Below are 25,046 nucleotides of genomic sequence, written 5' to 3' on the forward strand. Positions count from 1 at the left end.
ATCCACGAATTAAATTGCAAAATAAAATAAAAATTATTCTATATTTTTATGTTAATATAGAAGGTAAACTTGAAAAAACCTATATTGTGTATCAAATTTAAATTAACAAAATAATAATAATAAATCCAACAAATTTAGTTGTTGGTGTCATGCATTTCAATACGAGGACATTTTTTGTTTCCGGCATATATAAAATTTTAGACATACCTGTTTGAATTGACATTTTTTAATTTCTTAAATGTCACATGTTTATTATTAATTTTGGACATACAAAATGACCAAATTAATCACTTCTAGTTCTGTCTCCATGTATACCATCATCACTCCCATTAAAGTAGATTCATCAACCGTATGGTTATAAAAATATTTGATGAAATTTAAAATATAAAAGTTAATTTTAGCTTAGTTTGTTAGAGTTTTGCAAATATAATGTATATATTTCAAGTTTAAAACTTATATTATCAACTCGTAACTAATAACTCGGCACGTTTACACTCATATAACGGGTGGTAGGTTGCGGTGCGAGACCCGATGATTTGTAGTTAAGTGTTATTATATATATATTTTCAAATTAAATTTAAAACAACTTAATTGGTTATATTATTCTATTAATAATTTAAAGGTAGTTGGTTTAGGTTAGGTTTAACAAATAAATATTTAATTTAGTTGATTAGAATATTGAATTAATATAATTAAATGTATTTCTTTCCAGATTTTCCACTCCAAATATCCTGCACGGTTTAATTGCCCGTTTATACTTACATAACTTCGAGGAGTTAGTATTATATAATTAAGCATTATTATATATATAATTTGTTTTTATGTATTGAGTTTAGTTTTTGGTGTATTTTTCAATTTATTTTATTTTATTTTCAATAAAAAATATACTATAGGTTTATATATATATATATATATATATATATATATATATATATAATTGAAAAGGTTGTAAGATATTTTTAGTTACTACATTTTTTAGATTTTTTTACAAAGTATGATAGAAATTGTAAAATTTATTTATTTATATTTTAAAAAAAAAGTTAATATATATAATTTATGTAAGTAATTTTTAAAAATAATAATATTAGTATAATATATATATATATATAATAAACTAAAAATTGGTAAATAAATTGTAATTAGTTCAGGTTCATATATATATATATATATATATATATATATATATATATATATATATATATATATATATATATATATATATATATATATATATATATATATATATATATATATATATATATATATATATATACCTACTTTTTTTAAAAATGGCAAGTTCACATAGAAGAAAAAAAATCATTAACTAAGCACACAACCAAACATGAGACTATCTTTAATAATAAATCATTGTTTAAATATATTTTAAAAAAAATAATAAACTCATTTGGTGTTGTATTGAATTTTTTATTTCGTTTCAGACACCATGAATTAGGAATCTTCAAAATTTATAAACAATATATAATAATATGGTATAATTTATTTTGTACAACAAAAACAACTGTATATAAAATTCATATAATAAACTAATAATTGTTATACAAAATTGTAATTTGGTATTTATATACCAAAAAAAATATAAATGTTAGGTTTAATTTTTTAAACGTTCCATACAAAATAAAATATGATTGATTAATTATAAAAAACATGATATTATCATTAATAATAAATGATTGTTTAAGTCTGAATTTTTATTTAAAATTTAAAAAGTCTTAAAAGTCTCATAATTTGTTTGGTTTTCAATAATTAATTTATATTATAAATATTACAATAATAATAATACTACTTTAAACTAAAATAATTGTAACATAAAATAGACTAATCAATAATTAAAAGCTTGTGTTCCAATATTATTATTAAACATTCAAAAAGTGTAAAATAATAGTTTAATAAGAAAAATAAGTAGTGAAGCCAGAGCAGAGCAGCTCGGCTCCAATTGTTAGCTAAAGTGGAATGCCAGTAAGCTCCCTACATCTTTTCTCCTTATTTATTATTTTTATTATTTATAAATTTGTGGCAAACTTCTTAATACAATGTTTGTTTGATTAGAGATATAATTTAAGTTGGGAATTTGGAATGCAAAATTATAATTCCCATCTTTGTTTGGCCGATCTTGTCCAAATGGAGACCTAACACTCTTGAATATGAACATTGCTAAAAAAAAAATTAAAATTAGGAGGCTTCAACATAATTTAAAGAAAAAATTTAGGACAGAACTTCATGTTAGACCGAATTACTATTTAAAACTCGAAGTCGGATCATATGGAACAATTGATCAAATAAATTAGACATTCGTCTAACCCATTATGATAGTTCAAGTGTTAAAAGTCGGTGTTTAAGAGCCTAAAAATCACGAGTTAAATATTTAGTTAGAACATATCTATATATATATATAATGATGCTTAAGAAATAAAATGTAGGGTGATATTCACGCTCTCACCATATCTCGTATATCGTATAGGCTTATTATGTTTTATAACCGTTTCTTTCTCTTGTCATAATTACCCATTAATAATTACTAATTTATCTCTCTTATCATAATTATTAATTTATCTTTTCTAATTAATTTTTATTTTATTTTACTAATTTTTCTTTCTTAATTATATATATTATTTTTCTTCATTAATTTTATATAAACTTATATTTAATAATATATATATATATATATATATATAATATACATAATAATACTATATATATATAATATATAATAACGTTTAAATAATTTATTAAATTTAAAATAAAATTATAAATTTTACTTTTATATTCTTTTCTCTCTCATATTCATAATATATATTTCCTAATTAATTTAGATTTTATAACACTAATAATTAATTTATTTTTTATTTTCTTTTTCCTCATTTATATATATATTTCATATTTTCTTAGACATCATTTTTATAATCTTTTAATAAAATAAAAATTTTAATTTATTTAAAAATTAATATTAAGCATTTCTCTCTCCTAAATTCTATATATAATATATTTTATCATTAATTTTATATAAATATATTTTTTTTCTTCCTATTATCTTTTTATGCATATTTATTATTTATATAATTAATTAATTAATTTTCTTTTATTCATTATATATTTTATTTATTATTAATTAACAAGGATTAAATATTTATACATACATAAATTTTTAAATTCAATTCAAACAATACAAGTGGTTTAATGGTTAAAGTGTTCACATATTTATTATTTATATAAATAATTAATTTTCTTTTATTCATTATATATTTTATCTATTATTAATTAACAAGAATTAAATATTTATACATACATAAAACTTTAAATTAAATTCAAATGTATTTAAATAAGTGGTCTAATGGTTAAAGTGTTCACATTTTATATTAGTGGGTATGAGTGGGTGAATTTGTGATTGATGGGGAAGACCAAAAGTTATGACATGTGTGAGTCCCTACGTAGTGAATATGAGTGGGTGAATTTGTGGTCGATGTGAAGATTCCCTATGTGAATTTATGATTGATGGGGAAGACCAAAGGTAAGGGTAAGATGGCATGTGTGAGTCTCTATGTAAACGGAGATAATATATATAATGATGTTTAAAGCTAAAAATTTAGGATGATATCTACCAAATTTTTACACATTTTATATGAATTTCTCATCAAATTCTCGCGGTACAATTTTCTCTATTTTCTCCTTAGGTCTATGTCTTTCTTCAATCAACTCTCATTTCTTCTTAGGTATAGTTAACACGAGAATAGGAGGTGAGTGTCGACAACGGAAGAAAGACCAGAGGAAAGAAAATATTCGATCTTGATTTGAAGAAAAAACAAGAAGCTAATGAATACGAGGATTTGAATTAAAAGGAAGTCGATGATTCTCTACCTCCTTTCTGTTTAGGTATATGTAGCACAAAAAGAGGAGGAGGGCGACGCCGACGTGACGGAGAAGGTCGACGATGATGCAACGGAGGAGGGCAACGATGACGTAAGAGAGACATAGAGGAAAATATTCGATCTTGATTTGAAAAAAAATGGGAAGCGGATGAAGACGAAGATTCGAAATCAAGAGGAAGACGAGTATTCTGTCTCCGTAGATTTAGAAAAGAAAATAATTATTTTTTTTATTTTTACACATTTTATATGAATTTCTTATCAAATTCGTCTCTCCTTTCTCCTTAGGTCTAGGTATTTCTTAAATTGACTCTTATTTCTCCTTAGGTATAAGTAGCACGAGAAGAGGAGGTGGGCAACGACGACGCGACGAAGGAGGGTGACGACGACGTAAGAGAGACCTAGAGGAAAATATTCGATATTGATTTGAAGAAAAATGGAAAGCAAAAGAAGACGAGGATTTGAAATCAAGAGGAACTCGATAATTCTCTGTCTCCAAGAATTTAGATTTTTTATATTATTAATTTTTTTTATAACAAAACCTAATAAGATATTTTGTAATAAAACTGTAAATAAAATTGTATTTTAATGAATAATATTAATATTTTAATTATTATATATATATATATATAATACAAAAATATAATAAATAGATTATATATATATATATATATATATATATATATATAAATAATACAAAATATATTTAATTCTATATTTTGATATGTTTTAAATAATTGATAAATATTTATTAATTTAATTTATAATATTATTATAAATATATATATTTTTATATAAAATATTATAAAATTGAACTATTTTTTTTTAATAAAAATAATAATTAATGTTATTGTTTAACCAAAATAAAATTATATATATATATATATATATATATATATATATATATATATATATATATATATATATATATATATATATATATAGTTTTGAAACAAGAGTTTTAAAGAGTTTTATGGTGTTGACATAAAAAAAGATGATTCAATATTGTTTTTTTAATAGATATTTCACATATATTTTAATTAATATTTTGACTTTTAATGTATAATAATATATTTTCGAAAATTTTGAGAGAATATAATAGAAACTGAAATAATTATGCACACAAGAGAAAAAAATACAAACATATTTTTCTCAAATATTATTTTCGCCAATTTAAGATAATGTGATAATTCGCGTTATTTTTTTAAAATTAAATTAATAGAATGGATAAAACTAAATATTTGAATAAATGACCATATTTGTATTATTTTATTTTAGTTGTATTTAAAAAAAAGTTTTTATAAAAAAAATTATAATAAATTTGAGATTAGATAATTCACAAAGAATTAATAAAATTAGAAATGTGAAAGAATATATACACAATATGGAAACCGTTAATATATTATATAGTGTGATTCAATTATTTTAATATAAAAATTTTGATTCTTTTTTTATAATTTTTTATATATATATAATGATGCTTAATTTTTAAAATGTCCGGATTGCCGGGTCGAGAGCTGTGGTTAATTTGGATATATGTGAGAGTAAATGGATACGTCGGATTGTGGGTTGACCCGCCCATAAACTTAAAACGATTAAAAATAAAATTAAAAATGCTATAGGTATGGTTCAAACTTGCAACCTAACAAAACAAGTACAACATTTTAACCAACTAAGCTAATAACACTTTATATTTTAAATTCAACCAAAAATTTGATAAACGCGTGACATTTTAACAATATAAGTTCAACTTTTTAACTAACTAATCTATATATATAATGATGCTTAATTTTTAAAGTGTCCGGATTGCTGGGTCGAGAGCTGTGGTTAATTTGGATATATGTGAGAGTAAATGGATACTTGGGTAGGATTGTGGGTTGACCCGCCCATAAATGGATACTTGGGTCAAATTTATAAAGATGGTTCATTTGGTCAAAAGCTCATACAAATTCGAGCCTTAAATGTATTTTAAAATTCAAACTTTGTAGTTAGAAAAAGTTTTAATTCGAACTTTAAATAATTCAATTTATTTAAAATTATAAATATAATTTATTTATTCAAATGATCCAAGTTGTTATTATTTTTATTAATTTTAAAATTTTATAAAAATAATATTATATATATTTTAGTTAATTATTTAAATAATTTAAAATAATAATTAATAATGGTGAAACAATTGTTATTTTTCAATGAATTACAAAAAAAAAAAATATCTCTCTAAAATAATATTGGAACTAGTATGCTACATAGTAATTTTGGAAAACCATTTTTTTTTTTGTCTTGCTTACATTTTCTCTTATCATTTTCTAAAATATGGTAATATTATTTTTAAAACTAACTCGATCAATTAAAATAAATTACATAAATATTCTAAATGATAATGTAAAGAAATTCATCTAATTTGAGCTGGTATTCAATATGATAGTGACATTATAATATAAATATTAGATTTTGTATATAATTTTTAACTCACTAGCTAGTTATTCACATTTATTTACATTGATATATTTATTCAAATCAATGAAAATTCATGATGTACTGTTAATTATTATAATATATATAATATTGCTACGTCTAGATTACAACTTAATCATGATTATTAAATTTTATAAGTTAATTTTGTTTGTTCTATTTTATTATAAAATACCATTTATGAAATGGGGATAATTATTGTGGGGATTCAAATCCTCATTACTTTTTAGAAAGAAGTTATTTATATTTTAATGTTTTTTACACTTGTTAAAATTTATAATTTATTGTTCATGAAGATATAAATCATTATGTATAATTTATAAATGCAAAGAATATAATGATGGAATGCCAGGGAAGATTGGACCACGTTGGTTACAATATTATTCAACATGCTTAACACAAAAGGGACAATTAGCTTATTTTATGGAGGCTTAAATTAAAACTATTTTGTATTTTTAATAAGTATTATCAAAACTAAAAAAAAATTTTAACGACGATTCTCACCATTTGATAAATTAATCATTATCATATTATTTTTGTATGTGAACTTTAAAATATTATATATATATATATATATATATATATATATATATATATATATATATATATATATATATTAAGTTAAAAGAAAAATTGACTAAACTCAACTCAACTAAAAATTAATTGTATAAAATAATTTTTTTTATTCTTATATTATTTAGCATGAATTTTTGCGAACAAATAAAATTGATCTATCTCATATTTTAATCGATCAATTAATCGATACCGATTTTTAAATTGACGTGAACGATTTATGAGTGTATTTCGGTATAAAAAAAACTATCCAAACAAATAAAGCATTTTCATCCGATGGTCCTGAAAAAACATTGGATACCAAATCAGCCAAATTACAAATCAAAACTCAATTGGTGCACCAAAACTAATTTGTGAATTTTACTTTATTTATAATACATGTTATTCTTTAAGTTAAAATAATAATTTGTATAAATAAATAAAAAGAAAACACAACATAAAGAACATAAAATCGTGCTAAAATTGAAACATGAGAGAAGAACATGGACCCATAAGAAAGTTTCAACTCCAACGTGTGTGAGTTGTCTCGGAAACCAACTATTCTATTTCTAGCCCATCCTTTAAGTCTTGTTTGGAATTGATTCCTATCACAATCTTCTTTGGTTAGATTTTTTATTTTATTTTATTTTGAAAATGTTTTATGCATTATAACACGAATAAGTAGTTTAAATAGTAACAAACAAGTATGATAAAAGTGGTGAATATCATTAAAAGTTATGCGGATATTCCTCGCCTTCTTTAGATCATGGGTTCAAGCCCATCTGACGCAAAGTCATGTGCCCGCCAAATTCTGCGTCTGGTTAAATGGTTAAGTGTGTTTGCGGGTTATATGCTTAACCCGCGGAGATTAGTCGGACTTCATAAAAGGAGCGAAACCCAGCGTTAAAAAAAACCGGTACGATAAAAGTATTCGATCTTAGAATAATGCAACTTATCCACGAGTATAAATTCACAAAAATAAAAAATTACAAAATACATTTATCTTAAAGTTTAATCAATTCAATTTTGTATTTATTTATTTATTTTGGGACCATTATAAGTGAAAAAGGAAGACAAGCATAGAAAAATTGAGATAATGTCTTTCTCTTATTTAAAAAATTGAAATTTATCTATTGTGTGATTATAATCACTCACAAAATCAAACAAGACCTTATAAATTGGAAACATAAAAAGAATTTGAGTTTCACTATAGTCTTAAACATAACTATGGTTTGAAATAATTGTGCCACCATTGCCTTATCTTATATGTGATCCAATTATATTCTACTAGTAGCCAGCTAAAGAATGTGGGTGATAAAAGAGTATTGATTCTAATTCTATATATTTGTAAAATTGCAACAAAATATCTGAAAAAACAACTATGTAAGATTCAAAGACAAAGTCAAGTTGTAAGTTTATAATATTTGGGGATGATAACTTGAATTTAGAGAAAAAAAAATCAATTTAGAAAGTTCTAGTAAATGTGAGCTTATTTTTTTAATCATATATATTTAATAAATTGAAGATAGAGAATTAATAACAAATGTATAATTTTGAATTAAAAAAAGAGAAAAAAAATTATAAAGTAGGGATAAATTGACCAATTCAATAATATAAAGATTTACAAGAAAAGGAGAGAACAGGTCCCCATGAGTAGACCATTTGTAGTGAAAGAAAGGATAATCTAAATGAAGATGTCTAACTCATGTTTAGTGCATTATTATTATTATTATAGACATGAAATAAATTATATTAGATCATATCATGCCATCACCAATTTTTGTCTCCTTGAATTATTACAATATTATTCATTGTCCTTTTAATTGATTCTGATTTTCTTGCTTTCATTGTCCTTTTAATTGATTCTGATTTTCTTACTAAACAAGAATGTACAATAAAAAATTAGTAACATTAAGAGAAGAAAATATATTAAAAACATTATTATTATTTTTTTGTCTATGATTAGATTTATTTTTTAAGGGTAACCATAACTTCTTTAAATTAGTGTTTTATTTGAGTGAGAATCAAACATAAATAAAATCTTTTAACACTCAAACTACCATTTTTTTTACACTCATATTTTAATTCTAATTATTCAATCAAATAAATAAAATACATTAAGTAATTTTTCGTATCAAATATATTATATATTATCAATGATTTATTACATATATAATAATAGTTAATGCAAGTTCAAGTTGTGCTCTCTTGTTATAATATGATTTGCTAGTAACAAATTAGTCTTAATAAATAAAAATGAAAGAATGTTTGGGTAGGTTATGGGTAGTTTTCTACATTAAAAAAATATTTTAAAATACATATTTATACATATTTTTATTTATTTATTTTGGAAACTAATTTTACCGCAATAATCATTACATATGCTTTAACTTAAAAGGTTGTAAGGGGCATCTCTATCAATAATCAATATTTTGATAATGATCATAGCAATATCATGAAAAGAACTTTATGACTAAGATTTTGGTCACCGTGCGGTGAATGCTTATTCATGACAAAAAAAAATCTTGATCATAAATTAAAAAATATTATTTTTATTTTTAAATTAAAAAAATAATAAATAATTTTAAAATATAATAATAATATTTAATTTCTAATTTTTATACCCAATAATTTTTTTTAATTTTTAAAAATAATAATTAATTTTTAAATGATAACAAACACGAAATTAAAATACATTGTTAACATAACGAAAATTACAAACTAAATATAGTAGAAATTAAAACAGACGACGATAATTAAGAGAACAACACCAACAACCATATTTTGCATATCAGTCGCTCCATATAATTGTCATATGTTTTCGACCAAGTCCGATTTCAGTAGCAAGTGCGTGTTTTTATCTGCAACATCGTCTGGTTGGATTATTACGCTTGAACTGTCGAAAACTTTCATATTAGGGATCAAAATCAGCGGAAGTGTTTGGATTATTGTTGTAGTTATCCATAATAGTTTAGTATTAATTATGGATAATTGTAAATAAAGGAGGATAATTAGTAAGAAATGGAGAAGATGGTGATTTTTTTGTGCTCCGAAATATAACAAAAGTGGTCTCTATTTATAGATCTCGAAAAATCCCCTCTTCTAGCCTAGCGGCAAAAAGAGACGGATACCAACCCTAAGTTCCTGGGTTTGAGCCCGTCGGGCGGCAAGTTCTGCGCCTGGTTAAATGATTAAGTGTGTTTGCGGGCTACATACTTAATTCGTTGTCCCATTTTTTATAGATCTCGAAAAATTATGAATTTGGGTATATTTTATTTATTTTTATAAATTATAAATAATGCTAAAATTGAGTTTTAAAAATAAGAGATAAAAAAAAAATCTTGGCAACCAATCAGAGGCCGACAAATGACAGCATTTTATTGGATGAGTTTAGTTTTAATTTTTGTCAAAATTTGACAAAAAAAACAAGACGCAATGAACTGATTGTGGTTTTGGTCATTGAATGACCAACCAATTGGTCATAATTAACCCAGACAATCAACGACAACCGATATCATAACCCATGCTCTAAGTGAAAATTGAAACCGTCAAATTTGATATTTTAGACATTAATTATTGTCACTTGAGTCTTAATATAACTAGTTAGTTTCATACACAAAATTATAAATATAATTTAATAATTATAAATTTTATAACGATTAAAGTGTTCATATTTTACGTTAGAGACAACTTTTTAAAATCTTTAGCACAAATTTAAAAAAAATAATTTAAATTAAAAATTATAATTGTATATGTCAGTGCAAATTTAAGGGAGTTATATGTGTCGATAAGATTGAATCCCAATTAGCAAGAATTTTAATTTAAATATAGAAGATTTTGATATACATGAATGCAAATTTGAGAAATAAAATTATATGTGCAAATTATTTGAAAAATGATAAAATATTTAAATATATAAGTTAAATTATTTTATACTTGAAAAAGAGTTCAAAATATTGATTATAGAGTGAACTGCTATTATGGAATATCAAAAATTTCTCTTATTTTATTTATAAATAAATTTGATAAGTTCAAAATGAAGATTCGAAATATGAAATATAAACATTGGTTGACCCATAGGTGAGATTGTGAGAGAATCTCACTGATATTTTTGATATCGAAATTATTAGTAAAATAAATGTACGAAAATTTCAAAATTTTGATATATCACTCTATATACCAAATAACATTTATAAATTAAAATTATATATATAATATCTATAAATAATTAAGTTTTAATTTAATTTTAAAATTAAATTTAAACAAACGTTATGAAATTTTCAACAAAAACAAAATCAAACGATAACCAACGAATCAATCTAAATAAATTTAAAGATGAACTCTAAAAGTATTTATTATTTCTCTTTAATCTTAATATATATATTTTTTTCTTTCTTTAAAGAGATTGATGTTAGTTTAAATATAAAAATCTCAAATACATAATATTATTCGACATTACCAATATATTATCAATATTTTACTAGAATTGCGATATACCGTCTATTCAGTATGATCAGTAAACTATTAGTATATACCTAAATTTTGGTATACATAAATAATAGTACGATAACAATATGATTTTTTCTATAGAAAGATTTTTTAAATGATATATGGTATAAATAAAATATAAATTATATTATACTTTTAAATAATAAGTTTTTCATATTCTAAACGAAAATATGTGTGCGTGAGTGATGCAATTAAGAAAGGATATAAGGGGTAATTCATTTTTATATTTTAAAAAATTGTAAACGACTTGATAATCAAATAATGATTTGAAGTGTGACTGCGGTATTATTTTAACATTGTACTTCATGTGTATAATTATAATAATTTATAATATTAATTTTCTAACTCATGTTTATGGTGCGCACTAAAACACTTAAATTAGTCAAAATTTCCTTGATTTTTATATCATTAATTTCGTAGTCATTGGGTCACTAATTTTATTTAAACAAAATTTGTTGAATAAAATATATTGATTTATTTATTTTTATTATTTTATTTTAAAATATTTTATGTTTATTTTTTAACTCAATTTTAGGTTATATTATATAACAATTGTTAATTTATATACTATATTAATGTGTTGACATGATTTTCGTTAGTATCAAAACAAGATTTTTTAGTTTGCTTAGGCTATTTTAACTTCAAAATTAATTCTCAAATTCAGATCTTGATGCAGTAAGTATTATATTCAATTCAAAATTTTAGTTTTAAACTCAAAAAAATATTTTTTTATATTAATTTTTTATTTTTTTAATACTACTACATATTTATTCACTTTACAAATTAAACCCCAATATTTTTTCAAGCTCACATCCATTAAAGAAAATTATGATAAAATGAATTATAAATCAATAATTTATCCAAATAAATAAATAAATTAAACATCATTAAATAAACGCAAATTACAGGAGAAAAAAAATACACGATTAGAAATGTAATTTTGATTTTTTGAGTATTAAATTAGGAATCTAAATGTCTTTTTTTCAATTGTGTAACTTATAACCGATTATTGTTTTTTTTTCATCTTTGTCTTTATTTTAATAAAATTGTTTTTTTGTTGTTGTTAATTTTTAGTTTTTTATTCAAATTTTTTATCTTTGAGTTTTATTTTAATAAAATATATAAGATTAAAAAAAATTAAACATATAAAAAAATTAAAAACAAAATCTAAATATATAAAATTCACTTAATTAAAAGTTGAAGGACTAAATTAAATGTTTGATTTTTTTTGGGTTTTTGAACCGTTTACCCACGTTTATGGGTTTGATTGAGAGTGATTTTAATGAAATCTTATGCAGTTGAGGATGCAGGAGGGGTTGGAGTAAAAACACTGAGTTTATAGTAGAGTTGGAGAAGGTCTAATATATTATTACAATCTTATGAGACATTCAAATAGATTAGTTTTAAAGGATTCATTAAAATAGATAACTCAAGAAGCAGTAAGAGTGATTCCAACTAAGAATCAGTGCAATAAGTTTTGAATTTACTATGTATTTGAAATCATTATTCAGTATTAACTTTAGCAATTATTTTTTTCAAAATCTAAAAATCCACACCATGTTTTATTTGAGGATTTCTTTTTATTACCATTTGCATGTTCAGTTTCAGTGAATTCCTGCAAAATCCGAATACATATTCGGGGTACGGGACACACAAGGAAAAAAAAAAAAAAAAACGGAACAATTTAGATCAAATAGAAAGAAACACGGATTATAATTGTCTTCCCAAATCCCAACTAGCTAAATACACACCCAAATAATTAAAAAAGAAAAGAAATAAAGAGACCTAAACATCAAAATCGAGGCTGTCAAAATCGAGAGTTTACGTAAAATCGTTTTATATAAGTAAACTTGTAAAATCGAGAGTTTGCGCAAAATCGTAAGAGTTTACATAAAAGCAAATAATTGATTTAAAATAAAATTAATTCATCTAAATATAGATAAATAATTAATTATTTTTAAAAATTAATCAATATATTAACAAACTATTATTATAAATAAATAAAATTTATGTATCATAATTATTGTATTTAAAATATTTGTTGTTAAATTATTATAATATAAAATATCATAATCATTTATAATATTTATTATGAAAATTAAAATATAAAAACTAAATACCTACATTATAAAAACTAGTAGGATACCATATGTTGTATGGGAAATTAAAATGTTCTTACAGGTAATTGTAAAATAATTCATCCAAGTTACTTCTTTTTTTTCTCTCTAGAATAAAGTTCCAGAGAAGTTGAAAAAACATTTTTTCTTGGCCCTTCGATGACTTCTTTAGCACTTGAGTGTCATATTTTTTTAAATTACTTAGATTTGAGTTGATGTTATATTTTGTTTGATGTGACATCTTAGTCGGATCAAGTTTTTTATTTCGAAATTTTTTTATCCAAATAATTCTCATAATCTTCGGTGGATCGTTTACTGTTTATATCCTCGAAGTTTTTATAAGATATAAGGTCAAATCTCAATCAAGTCATATGAGCCACCAACTATTTTATTTAGAAAAAAGGTAGATGTGGTTGTTATAATTGGACTTTGTTGATCTAAGATTATTTATGATTATTTATAAGTTGAAAAAATATTTAGGTGGAGAAGAAAATAAAGGCTGATTTAATTGGTTTAATTGCTAATTTATATTATTGTAAGTTTTATAATTAATATTTTATTAGTTAGAGGTTTTATAATTAATATTTAATGTAAATTTATTTAATTAGAAATTTGAATTAGTATTAATATAATTTAATTAAGAAAAATAGATAAGAGAGAAAATAACTTTAAATTATATTTTATGTGAATTTTTATGGTTAATTTAATAAATTGTTATTATATATATATATATATATATATATATTATTATATGGTGGAGAAGAAAATGAAAGTCCGGTTTAATTGTAAAATTTTATAATTAATATTTAATGCTAAATTAAATTAATGAGAATTTATGTTGTTGGAAGTTTTATATTAATATTTTATTATACGTTTGTTGGAGGTTTTATAATTAATATTTAATGTAAATTTATTTAACGAGAAATTTGAATTAATATTAATATAATTTAATTAAGAAGAATAAATTAGGAGAGAAAGTAACGATAAATTATACTTTGATGTGAATTTTTATTTACTATATTATATATATATTATGAGGAGTGATAGAGGAAGAGAATTTAGGGAGAGAATTTAGTGAGGGAATTTAGTGAGGGAATTTGGTGAGAGAATGACGTGGCATCATCTTCATTGGTTTTTTGAAAATGTAAAAGTGGGAGGAAAGAGAGAAAAAAGAGATATTATTTGATTTTTTCAGCGAATAAAATTATGCCACGGTCATTCCCTTACCAAATTCCCTCACCAAATTCCCTCACCTAATCATTTCTCATATATCTCATATATTATATGATACTATTTTGTATATTATAAATATTTATATATAAAAATGAATAAATATTTATTATTAATAAGTTTATTTAAAATTAATAAAAAAAAGATAATATATATACGAGAGATAAAATAATAAAAATATTAATTAAGAAAAAAAATTAGTAATTATAGAAGTAGAGATAAATTAGTAATTATTATAAGAGAAATTTTAGGAATTATTATTATTATAAATATTTGTAAAAGAGAAATTAAAAGAGAAAAATATATATTTAATACGTGAGAGAAAATAATTAATATAAAATATGAAAGAGAGAAATAACAAAAAAAAATTATTAATTATATTAGGTGAGAGAAGATATATATATTATTATTATATATATAATTATTATTTAGGAAAAAAATTTATAATTTTATATGATATAATGACATTATAATTGATGATGACGTGTAAGTGTAAAACATTAAAAATAGATAATAAAAATTATTTTATTTAAATTAAAAAAATTAAAAAAGTACAACCTAATTAAGATTGAGTTATATATATATATATATATATATATATATATATATATTTATATATATTTATTTTCTTTAAACAAATAACTAAAATAATAAATAGAAAAAAAATTTCTTATACAAAAAATATTTAGGTGGAGAAAAAAATAAAAGCTGATTTAATTGGTTTAATTGCGAATTTATATTGTTGTAGGTTTTATAATTAATATTTTATTAGTTAGAGGTTTTATAATTAATATTTAATGTAAATTTATTTAATTAGAAATTTGAATTAGTATTAATATAATTTAATTAAGAAAAATAGATAGGAGAGAAAATAACTTTAAATTATACTTTGTGAATTTTTATGGTTAGTTTAATAAATCATATTAAAAGTTATTATATATATATATATATATATATATATTATATTATATGGTGGAAAAGAAAATGAAAGTCAGGTTTAATTGTAAAATTTTATAATTAATATTTAATACTAAATTAAATTAATGAGAATTTATGTTGTTGGAGGTTTTATATTAATATTTTATTATACGTTTTTGTTGAAGGTTTTATAATTAATATTTAATGTAAATTTATTTAACGAGAAATTTGAATTAATATTAATATAATTTAATTAAGAAGAATAGATTAGGAGAGAAAGTAACGATAAATTATACTTTGATGTGGATTTTTAGTTACGATATTATATATATATTATATGATACTATTTTGTATATTATAAATATTTATATATAAAAATGAATAAATATTTATTATTAATAAGTTTATTTAAAATTAATAAAAAAAGATAATATATATATATGAGAGATAAAATAATAAAAATATTAATTAAGAAAAAAAAATAGTAATTATAGAAGGAGAGATAAATTAGTAATTATTATAAGAGAAATTTTAGGGATTATTATTATTATAAATATTTGTAAAAGAGAAAAATATATATATAATATGTGAGAGAAAATAATTAATATAAAATATGAAAGAGAGAAATAACAAAAAAAAATTATTAATTATATTAGGTGAGAGAAGATATATATATTATTATTATTATATATATAATTACTATGAGAAATGATTATTAGAAATAATTACAAATTTTTTTCCTAAATAATAATTGAGGAGTGATAGAGTAAAGGAATTTGGTGAGGGAATTTGGTGAAGGATTGCTGAAAAAATCAAATAATTTCTCTCTTTTTTTTTTCTTTCCTCCCACTTTTACATTTTACAACCAATGAAGGGTTTTTTTTTTCTTTCCTCCCATTTTTACATTTTAAAACTAATGAAGGGTGATGCCAAGTCATTCCCTCACCAAATTCCTTTAACGTGTAAGTGTAAGACATTAAAAATAGATAATAAAAAAAACAATTTATTTAAATTAAAAAAATTAAAAAAGTACAACCTAATTAAACATAATTAAGATTGAGTTATATATATATATATTTATATGTATATATTTTCATCAAACAAATAACTAAAATAATAAACAGAAAAATTTTTTTTATACAAAATTTATTTAGGATAACACAAAATTCATAATTATAATAAGTTGGAGAATTAAATTATTAAATATTATCAATATCTTCAAGCCATTCACAGAAGATTGACTTCAATCTTATGTTTATTAAAAACATTCCCGCCTTGGTCATCTCTAGAATCACAGAGAAAGAAAACTCTAGACGTGTCAATGGAAACCATCTCCACCTTCACCGGCCGGCTCCATTCAAAATCCGTCATATAAAACTCAAAACGCATCAACCCATCAATGACATACAATTTTAGACCGGCAAAGGCTGAATCTACATCACATAACCATTTGTCTACCCCTTTACAACTCTTTAGCCAATCTTACAATCGCCTCTAGAATCGCAGTCGACGCCATCGCCAAACCTTCTCCCCTTTCAAAGATGCAACCTTTATCGTTGTTATCTGAAACTTTACGCAGTTTCCAATGTAATTGGCCAGAATCGGAGGATCCAATCGTGCTCTGAATATTCTCGGATGTAAGAAAAGAAGAGTAAGAATATCAGTGTTTGTTGTTGACGTGGTTGTTAGTGTTTGTTGTTGACGTGGTTGTTGCAGTTGGACTTTGTTGATATAAGATTATTTATAAGTAGAAAAAATATTTGGGTGGAGAAGAAAATGAAAAGTCTCATGGTTTAATTGGTTTAATTGCAAAGGTTTTATAATTATTATTTAATACTAAATTAATGAGAATTCTGTGAGGTTTTATAATTAATATTTTATTATACGTTTTTGTTTTTGTTGCAGGTTTTATAATTAATATTTAATGAAAAAATTGAATTAATATTAATATAATTTAATTAAGAAAAATAAAGTAGGAGAGAAAGTAATATTATATACGATGAGTTTGTATATAAACTTCCATATTAATTCATTAAGCATTATTATATATATTGTTATTATTAAATATAAAAATAAATATGTTATGTAATATTATATATTTTAATATAAAAATTATTGATAAAAAAATATTTTATATTATTAGTGTGAAAAAAATATATAAATATTTATATGGTAAGATGAGAAAAAAAATATTAAATATATATATATATATATTAGGAGAGAGAAAATAATTAAGATAAATAAATAAATTAAGGAAGAGAAATTACCTGATTTGGGAATGATTGTGAAAAAAGCGTGTAATATATCTCTAACCTTTTAAATTTTAAATTAAGCGTTATTAGATATATATATAGATAAATCAATTATAAACTACTCATCAAAATAAAAATTAATAATTAAATTATTTTATCTTTCCAGATAATTTATTATATATATATATATATTAATTATTTATTATGATAACCCTAATTGCTTCCTTTCCAATTATATTTTATCTCACCGCCTCCCTCTAAGTACCCTTTCCTCCATTGTTCTCTCTCATTGTTTCCTCCATTGTCGCCTCTTTTTACTTTCACTTTTCTTCCTTCATTTTTTCTGATTTTCTTCTTTTACTAACTATCTTTTGTTTCACATTCTATTATCTTCAAAGAAGACGAGCATTCAACAAGAGAGGAGAAGAGCTAAGAATACAAAAATCGGGGGTCGATGTTACCGATTTAAACTCGCGATTTCAGATCGATTTTACTACTGACCGAGTTTCTTAAACTCTTGACTCGTTTTGTTTGAGTTAATTCGTAAACTCGAACGAGTTCACGAGTTAACTCGCGAGTTTGACAGCTTTGCTCTAGAGATATCAGCAACAGTGGGCCGCGGCTCATGAGAACAGCTTCAGGCCCATCTTCTAGCAGTTCACCTCCTGGCCCATTAGTTAAATGATTCTCAATCAATTAGGGTCATTGATTGATATCTGATTGAGATTGTAATTAGGATTTTGAATTTGATTGTAAATGGGAGTTGAGCCCTAATTTGCAAATGCTGAAGCCCAAAGAGAAGAGAGAGAGAGAGAGAATTGAGGAGGAGGTTTTCCGATCATCCTCCGTCCGATCAGCCGGTAGAGTTGAAACAGTTTTGGTACTTTGATTGATTGATATATTAATGATCCTGACCAGCGACCAGTAATCGCCATTCTTTATCGGAACCTATTTATATATACTTGCACGAGTCAATCTAAAGCTAGCTAGGGTTCATCGATAATATATACAACATTTCTGATTTCAATGCAAGCATTAACAAGATGGCGCAACTTCTTCATCACAGCATCATCATCATCGTCCCAATTGGCTTCTTTTCATTCCACTCACATCCTTCTCCAGAAGAATAAAAGGAACAATGTAAGTCGCTCGTAATTAAGCCTCACGTTAAATTGAATCATTTTGTTCGATCCTTCATTCTCTTCAATTCCTCTTGTTATATTATTAGGATTGCTTAAAATTATTACTGATAATCGGCCTTCTGTGGCAACAGTTGGATTGATTAATATGTTTCATTTCCTTTTACCTGAATTTGTCTTACCATTGCAGGATGCTAGAAGAGAAGAAAAGCCATCAAAGGTAAGCAAATTTGTGTTAACTTTTCCATTATTTGTTCCATGATCTCAAAACTTATTAGTTTTTCCATCATCATTACTAAAACAGGATCATATTCGTTTTGAAACACGGCAAAAACGAGCTGATACAAAGAAAGCCCTCAAGAGTCTTCTCTTCAATGGTGGGTCACCAAGGTCAACTATTTTTCAGGTAAACAAACATTGAAATGAAGTAGTTGCCTGAAATTAAACAAACGATGATGGTTTAATATGCTCGGGCTTGATTTGTAATGTAGGATCATACAAGAAGTGTAGCTTCTGATCATGATAATGCAAATAGTTCTAATAGAAGAAACCGGGCTAAGTCTTTTTCTGCTCATCGTGCTAACAAAGAAGCTCATCAAAAGAGAATGAAACGTGAGATAATGTGTTTATGCCTTTATGGGCATAAACTAAAACATTACATGTTTTCAAATAGGATCATCTAATAGTAATTCGCGTTTGTGGATATTTTTTCAGGTAAAAAAAGACGGGGGAGTTTTTCAGATGAAGAAGATGAATTTCCCGGGAATACATTTCGAGCAACTTTTGGGCATAAATGTTATACATGGTCCTTCGTGGGTGATGGCGGTTTCTTTACTGAAAATACTAATAATTTTTTCGAGTGGAAAGAACCTCCAAAGCATGATACAAGGCAAAAAGATTGGAGGAATGAGAGCGATCACGAATCTTCGGATGATGATGATGAAACCACTCCAGTTGAGAATCCATCTAGTCAAGAAAGAATCTTACTTGGCTTACCACCATTAGGTGATATAACTATAGCCGATGTGAAAAAAGCGTAAGTCTATGATTAATTTTTTTGTTTAAATATAAGAGTTTCTCAATTACTTACGATAAGTATCATTTGCAGATTCCGTTTAACGGCTTTGAAATGGCATCCTGACAAGCACCAAGGCCCCTCGCAGGTGAGCACATCTAGGACATTTTGATCATTTATTTTCAAATAATCCTACATCAAATTAAACAAAATGTGATTGGATTGGTGAAATGGGATCATGCAGGGAATGGCAGAAGAGAAATTCAGGCGATGTTTGGACGCTTATAAATATCTTTGTGGGATACACTCGTCGCGGTTGGCTTAAGGTAGGTAATTTTTATGTTTTTGTGTAAGAAGCAAAAACTATATTGAATTCTGTTTAAGATTAAAGTTTATATGTATTTTATTGTTTTAATTTGCTATGAACCTTAATTGTGGTTTTGAGTTTGATGTGACCACAAACAAAAGTAGAAGGAAAAGACAATAAAGTATTCTTCAATAATGAACAACTTCCTAACAGAAGTACCTGCATTGGATCCACAAGTTTTTTTTTTCCAACAAAGATCATAACATTCTGCTTTTGAACATATCAGGAAACAATGATGCAAAAGATATATAATACTTGACTTTGGCGTCATGCTAGAGTCAATTGACAATCAAACATATTAAAATAAACAAAAACAACCTTATGAGATGAATCAAACTAATTGAAAGATACTCTATCCTGAATCCAGATTTCCAAACTAATCAACTCCCATTATCTTGAACTAGTACCCAAAATTTAGAATAAGGAGATCTATCTAGGAACAGAGAAGAACAACAGTGGAAGAAATCATAAATCCATAAACAAAGACCCAAAATGCAACACCCAATTTCTCTTAAACTTGCCAAAATAAAAACTCATCACCCATTATCCCCATTCCTCTCCGGCCGCCGCTTTACTTCATCTGCCGCTGCTCCGTTGCAAGGTCTTGTGTGAGCTTATGGCATCTTCTGGTACTTGGATCCGTAAATATTGGTAAGGAACCATAGTATAGATATACTGAAAAGATCTCAAATCCGATTCTCATTAAAAATACATTTATTTAAGTGGGTGGCTTCATCGTGTTTCCAAAACCCTAATCTAAAAAAAAAAGGGAGTTCATCAAAACTATCTGCTATGGATTCTAGATTCACCTGATTTCTTCAAGCTTCCCAATATCCCATCAATAAGCTTATCCCTACTACAAGATTCTTCCTTCTCCGAAACAAAAGAGTACGTCTTCGTCGGCCTTTGCTTCCTTCCACTACTGTTCCCTCCAAAAAATGTGAAGGCTGGCGAATCTTTCGTACTACCATCAACATTTCCAAGGCTTTCAGCTCCACCACTCTTTCCGTCGTCACCATTCTTAGAATACCAAGAATCGAGTATTTTTATCAACGAGCTATCTTCCTTATTTAGACTATTACCTGACTTCTCCGACGATTCCACTAAAGACGAAGATGTTGTTTCTTCCTCGGAATCATCCGAAATAAGTTCTACTGCCAAGCTGTTGTAATCGTCAGTTGTCTGACTGTCTTTGGCGGCTACAGGACCGAGCTCCTCCCATTGTGAATCGATATCATTACCATCCTTCCTTAATGAATCTGATAATTTACCGTTTGTATTTCTTTTATTTAAAGGATAAATAACATTGGATTCGACTTTTACTCCCGGCATTATCCGAAGAATAAAGAATTTCCTGAATGAGCCCATTTGGAATCCGTCTGGGTATCCATTCACGATATCATCCGCGAGCTTCTGACAATCAGCTAACACATCGTTTCTGGATTTTTCCAAGGGCTTTGGATTGTCTGACTCTGATTCCTTCGACGGGCTCGTGAACATCAAACTCAGCCCGTTTAAACTAGATGTGTTATGAGAAGGAGTTGTGATGGGTTTAACGAGCTTGAAAGGATAAGTTTGAGAAATGCACTCTTGGACCCATTTCTTTTCTGTTATTATCAGGTGCAATAGATGAAGAAGATCACTGGTAGACAAAGAGTTAAGAATTGATAGGCCTTCTTTCTTAAGGTTTTCTGCAAATTCTTCCCTATATTAATGTAATAGTGTTTCAGATTACAAATTACAAGAATAAATGGCACAACAGAAATCAATAAATACCCATTTAAGTTAAACAGTAGACAGGACAAGGACAATGTATGCATCTGTAACCGTCTATAAAAAAAATTTGAAACTTTTTTCTAATAGATATTTTGTATAGATGTGGATTCAGTTGAGATCAGGTTTGTAAACAAAACTTAGTCATACAGATTCAAAAAATTCAAATCGACGTGTTTCCAAATGGCGTACTTCTATGCCTATATGAAGGGCGAAAGGTATCTATCTAATACAAATGTGCTACAAGTCGAATTTTGACAATTTTCAGAAAAGTTGTATAACCCCAAAATTCAGGAAAAAAGGAACAAATGGTACCTGCCCTTTGAAAGTAAAACAATGTCTGAGCCATGAGATGTATCCAGAAATCTTTCCATTTCAGTCCAGAAAGTATCACTGGAGAATGTTTTGTTTTTCAATTGATCATCATCAACAGAAGCCTTCTTTGGAGTCTTGCAAGAATCTTCATTCAGTATATCTAAAACATAAATCTGTGAACTTCTTGAAGAAACCGGGCTCAGAAACCTTCCCATCCTTAGCTTCTCCATTGTTGGACAAAGAAGATGAAGCAGGGACTAGCCGAGCAGCAATATCCTGATTCACTGATCTAACATTCGTCTCCTCGGCGGTTGAATTCGCACTATTTCCTTCAAGACTATTGCCTAACTTTGCTTTCCACTTTCATATCTAATTTATTATCACCTTCTTCTTTAGTTGGTTCAACCTCTTTCTGTTCTATTTTTTCCTTCATTGGTGCATCAGTAGAAATAGACAATTTGTTATCTTTACCATTCCCTTTTGTGGATACAGAAAGATTTAAATCATCAGAGTTACTCAACAAAGGCCCTTCAGCAGGTTCACACAATTTTTGAGGAATACCCACAAAAAAACAGCCATCACTACCAGAAAGCTTTATGTCTGGCAATGACAAAAGAAACCTAGAAACATTCTTATAACCATACAAGTCCTTGTCTAAGGGAACCTCAGTTTTACTCAATTCTTCCTGAAGTTCGATAATGTGTATTCCCTTGGGATAGCCACGTAATATCCGACGAACCTGCTTTGAAACAGCTTTCGGTACTGGAAGGAGATTTTGCTCTTGACAAGAATCTGACAATTCTTCTGATTGTGTGGAAGGTGAAGGTGAAGATGATTGTTGATGAACTGCAAATGGATCTTCAAGAGGAGGGAACTTATAGTATCCATACCAAGAACCATATGGACCATCCGGGGGTTGATTGAAGTATTTTCCAGTAAGATTATCGCCTTTAACAATGGAATTCCAATTCCACATAATACTTGCTGCACTGCAAAGAACACCAGGAGAATTTTCTGGGCTAGCTAAGAGGATATTGTAATTGTTCATTCTTAACCTATGTAAAGTGTTGGCAAAATCTCTATCGCCCGGAAATTAAGAAAATATGTGATGGAGGAGGGTTTTGAGAAACCCAATACATTAGATCTACAAGAAGAGACCTATCTGCACTGTTCTTTCCTCCTGAAATTGATGAAAAAATTTCATTAAGAAGACTGAAGAAGTATTACAGTAACCCAAGACTGAAAAAAGAGCATGCAGTTAGTTACCGTGAGGAATGTGGGTGAGGTTAATTCCAGTAGCAGAAAGTGCTTCCTGATTAGTCCTCGAAAGCTGCATCATATCACCAAAAGCGGTAATCTGAATCGGTCCTTTGATTCCACTGGCCCTAACTGCGGAGGTAATGTTTTGAGCGATCTTGAAGTTGTTCCCGCCGGCGGAAGGCGAGCAGTTCTCGAAGTCCCACCATACTGAAACCCTGACATTTCTGCTCTCTTCTTCGTGCCGTCGAAAAGCTATGGAAATGGAATTTGAGGATGAGGAAGAGAAATGAGAGAGTTGGAGACGAGCATAGAGGTTGGATTCAGCTCTGGGAAATGGGTTGATTGAGAAAGAGCGGGAAGAGAAGATAAAAATGGTTCTTCTTGCAGCAGAGGGTTTAATAAAATTACTGCATAATCGCATAATCAAGTATTAAACAAATGAGAGAAATTTATTGTATGATAATATTAGTGTTGCATTCTTATGGTTAGTTTGATGCTACTAGTACATGCACTACATTTATCCATTGAGAAAGCGCCACATGTACAAAGAGAAAAAATCAACAAAAGGGAGGTGATGCTTCACTTTTGTGTATAAGTGTTACTTCATGAGTGAGATACAGGTAGTGCATGTACTGGTAGCATCGAATAATCCATTCTTATCGGCCAACCCGGTATTTCTTGCTTTGTTCAAGAAAGAATTGCTCGTAAACAAATTCAGTACATTCCTACTAAAGATCAATTGGCTGATATTTTCACAAATGTCTTGCTTCTTATCGATTTGTTCTTTTACGTATCAAACTCACGGTTTGTGTCTCTCCTTTTTGTTTAAAGAGATGATAAAGTATTAAACAGAGAGATTTATGATTTATTTTCTATTAATTAGGTTTTATATATTAATTAATTCCTAAATATTTTCTTATTAGTTAACTTACAATTATAAATAAATTAACTAATGTAAATATTAAATTTTCAATTAATAATATTCTAGGAAGCACAGATACGGGTGCGTGAGTGCGGGTGCGCAGTGCGGGGATATGCCGATTCGGCAAAATTTAAAAAACAAGGATTCGGGTGCGGGGATACGTCATATAAAATATAATTATATAAATTATAAGTACACAAAGTTACAATCTGACTTCCATATTGCCAATAGTCTTAATCATCTTGTAAAAACATTGCTTCAAACTCCGGCTCATTTAGTGAAATGCTAGATATTTCAAGTTCTTCGGCACCATCAAGCGGATCA

General features: G+C 26.0%; 1 protein-coding gene and 1 pseudogene across 1 annotated transcript; one reads left to right on the plus strand and one right to left on the minus strand.

Moving 5' to 3' along the window:
• The first annotated feature begins 18,659 nt into the window (after nucleotides 1-18,659).
• LOC124922448 lies at nucleotides 18,660-20,604 on the plus strand. Its single transcript, XM_047463175.1, has 7 exons — nucleotides 18,660-19,071; nucleotides 19,261-19,290; nucleotides 19,375-19,476; nucleotides 19,562-19,682; nucleotides 19,785-20,106; nucleotides 20,179-20,233; nucleotides 20,330-20,604. The coding sequence occupies exons 1-7, from the start codon at nucleotides 18,958-18,960 to the stop codon at nucleotides 20,408-20,410; spliced, it is 825 nt and encodes a 274-aa protein (XP_047319131.1). The 5' UTR covers nucleotides 18,660-18,957; the 3' UTR covers nucleotides 20,411-20,604.
• A 631-nt stretch (nucleotides 20,605-21,235) lies between these two features.
• LOC124937694 lies at nucleotides 21,236-24,221 on the minus strand (annotated as a pseudogene).
• Between the last annotated feature and the right edge of the window lie 825 nt (nucleotides 24,222-25,046).

This window comes from Impatiens glandulifera, chromosome 1 (assembly GCF_907164915.1).
Source record: "Impatiens glandulifera chromosome 1, dImpGla2.1, whole genome shotgun sequence".
NCBI lineage: Eukaryota > Viridiplantae > Streptophyta > Magnoliopsida > Ericales > Balsaminaceae > Impatiens > Impatiens glandulifera.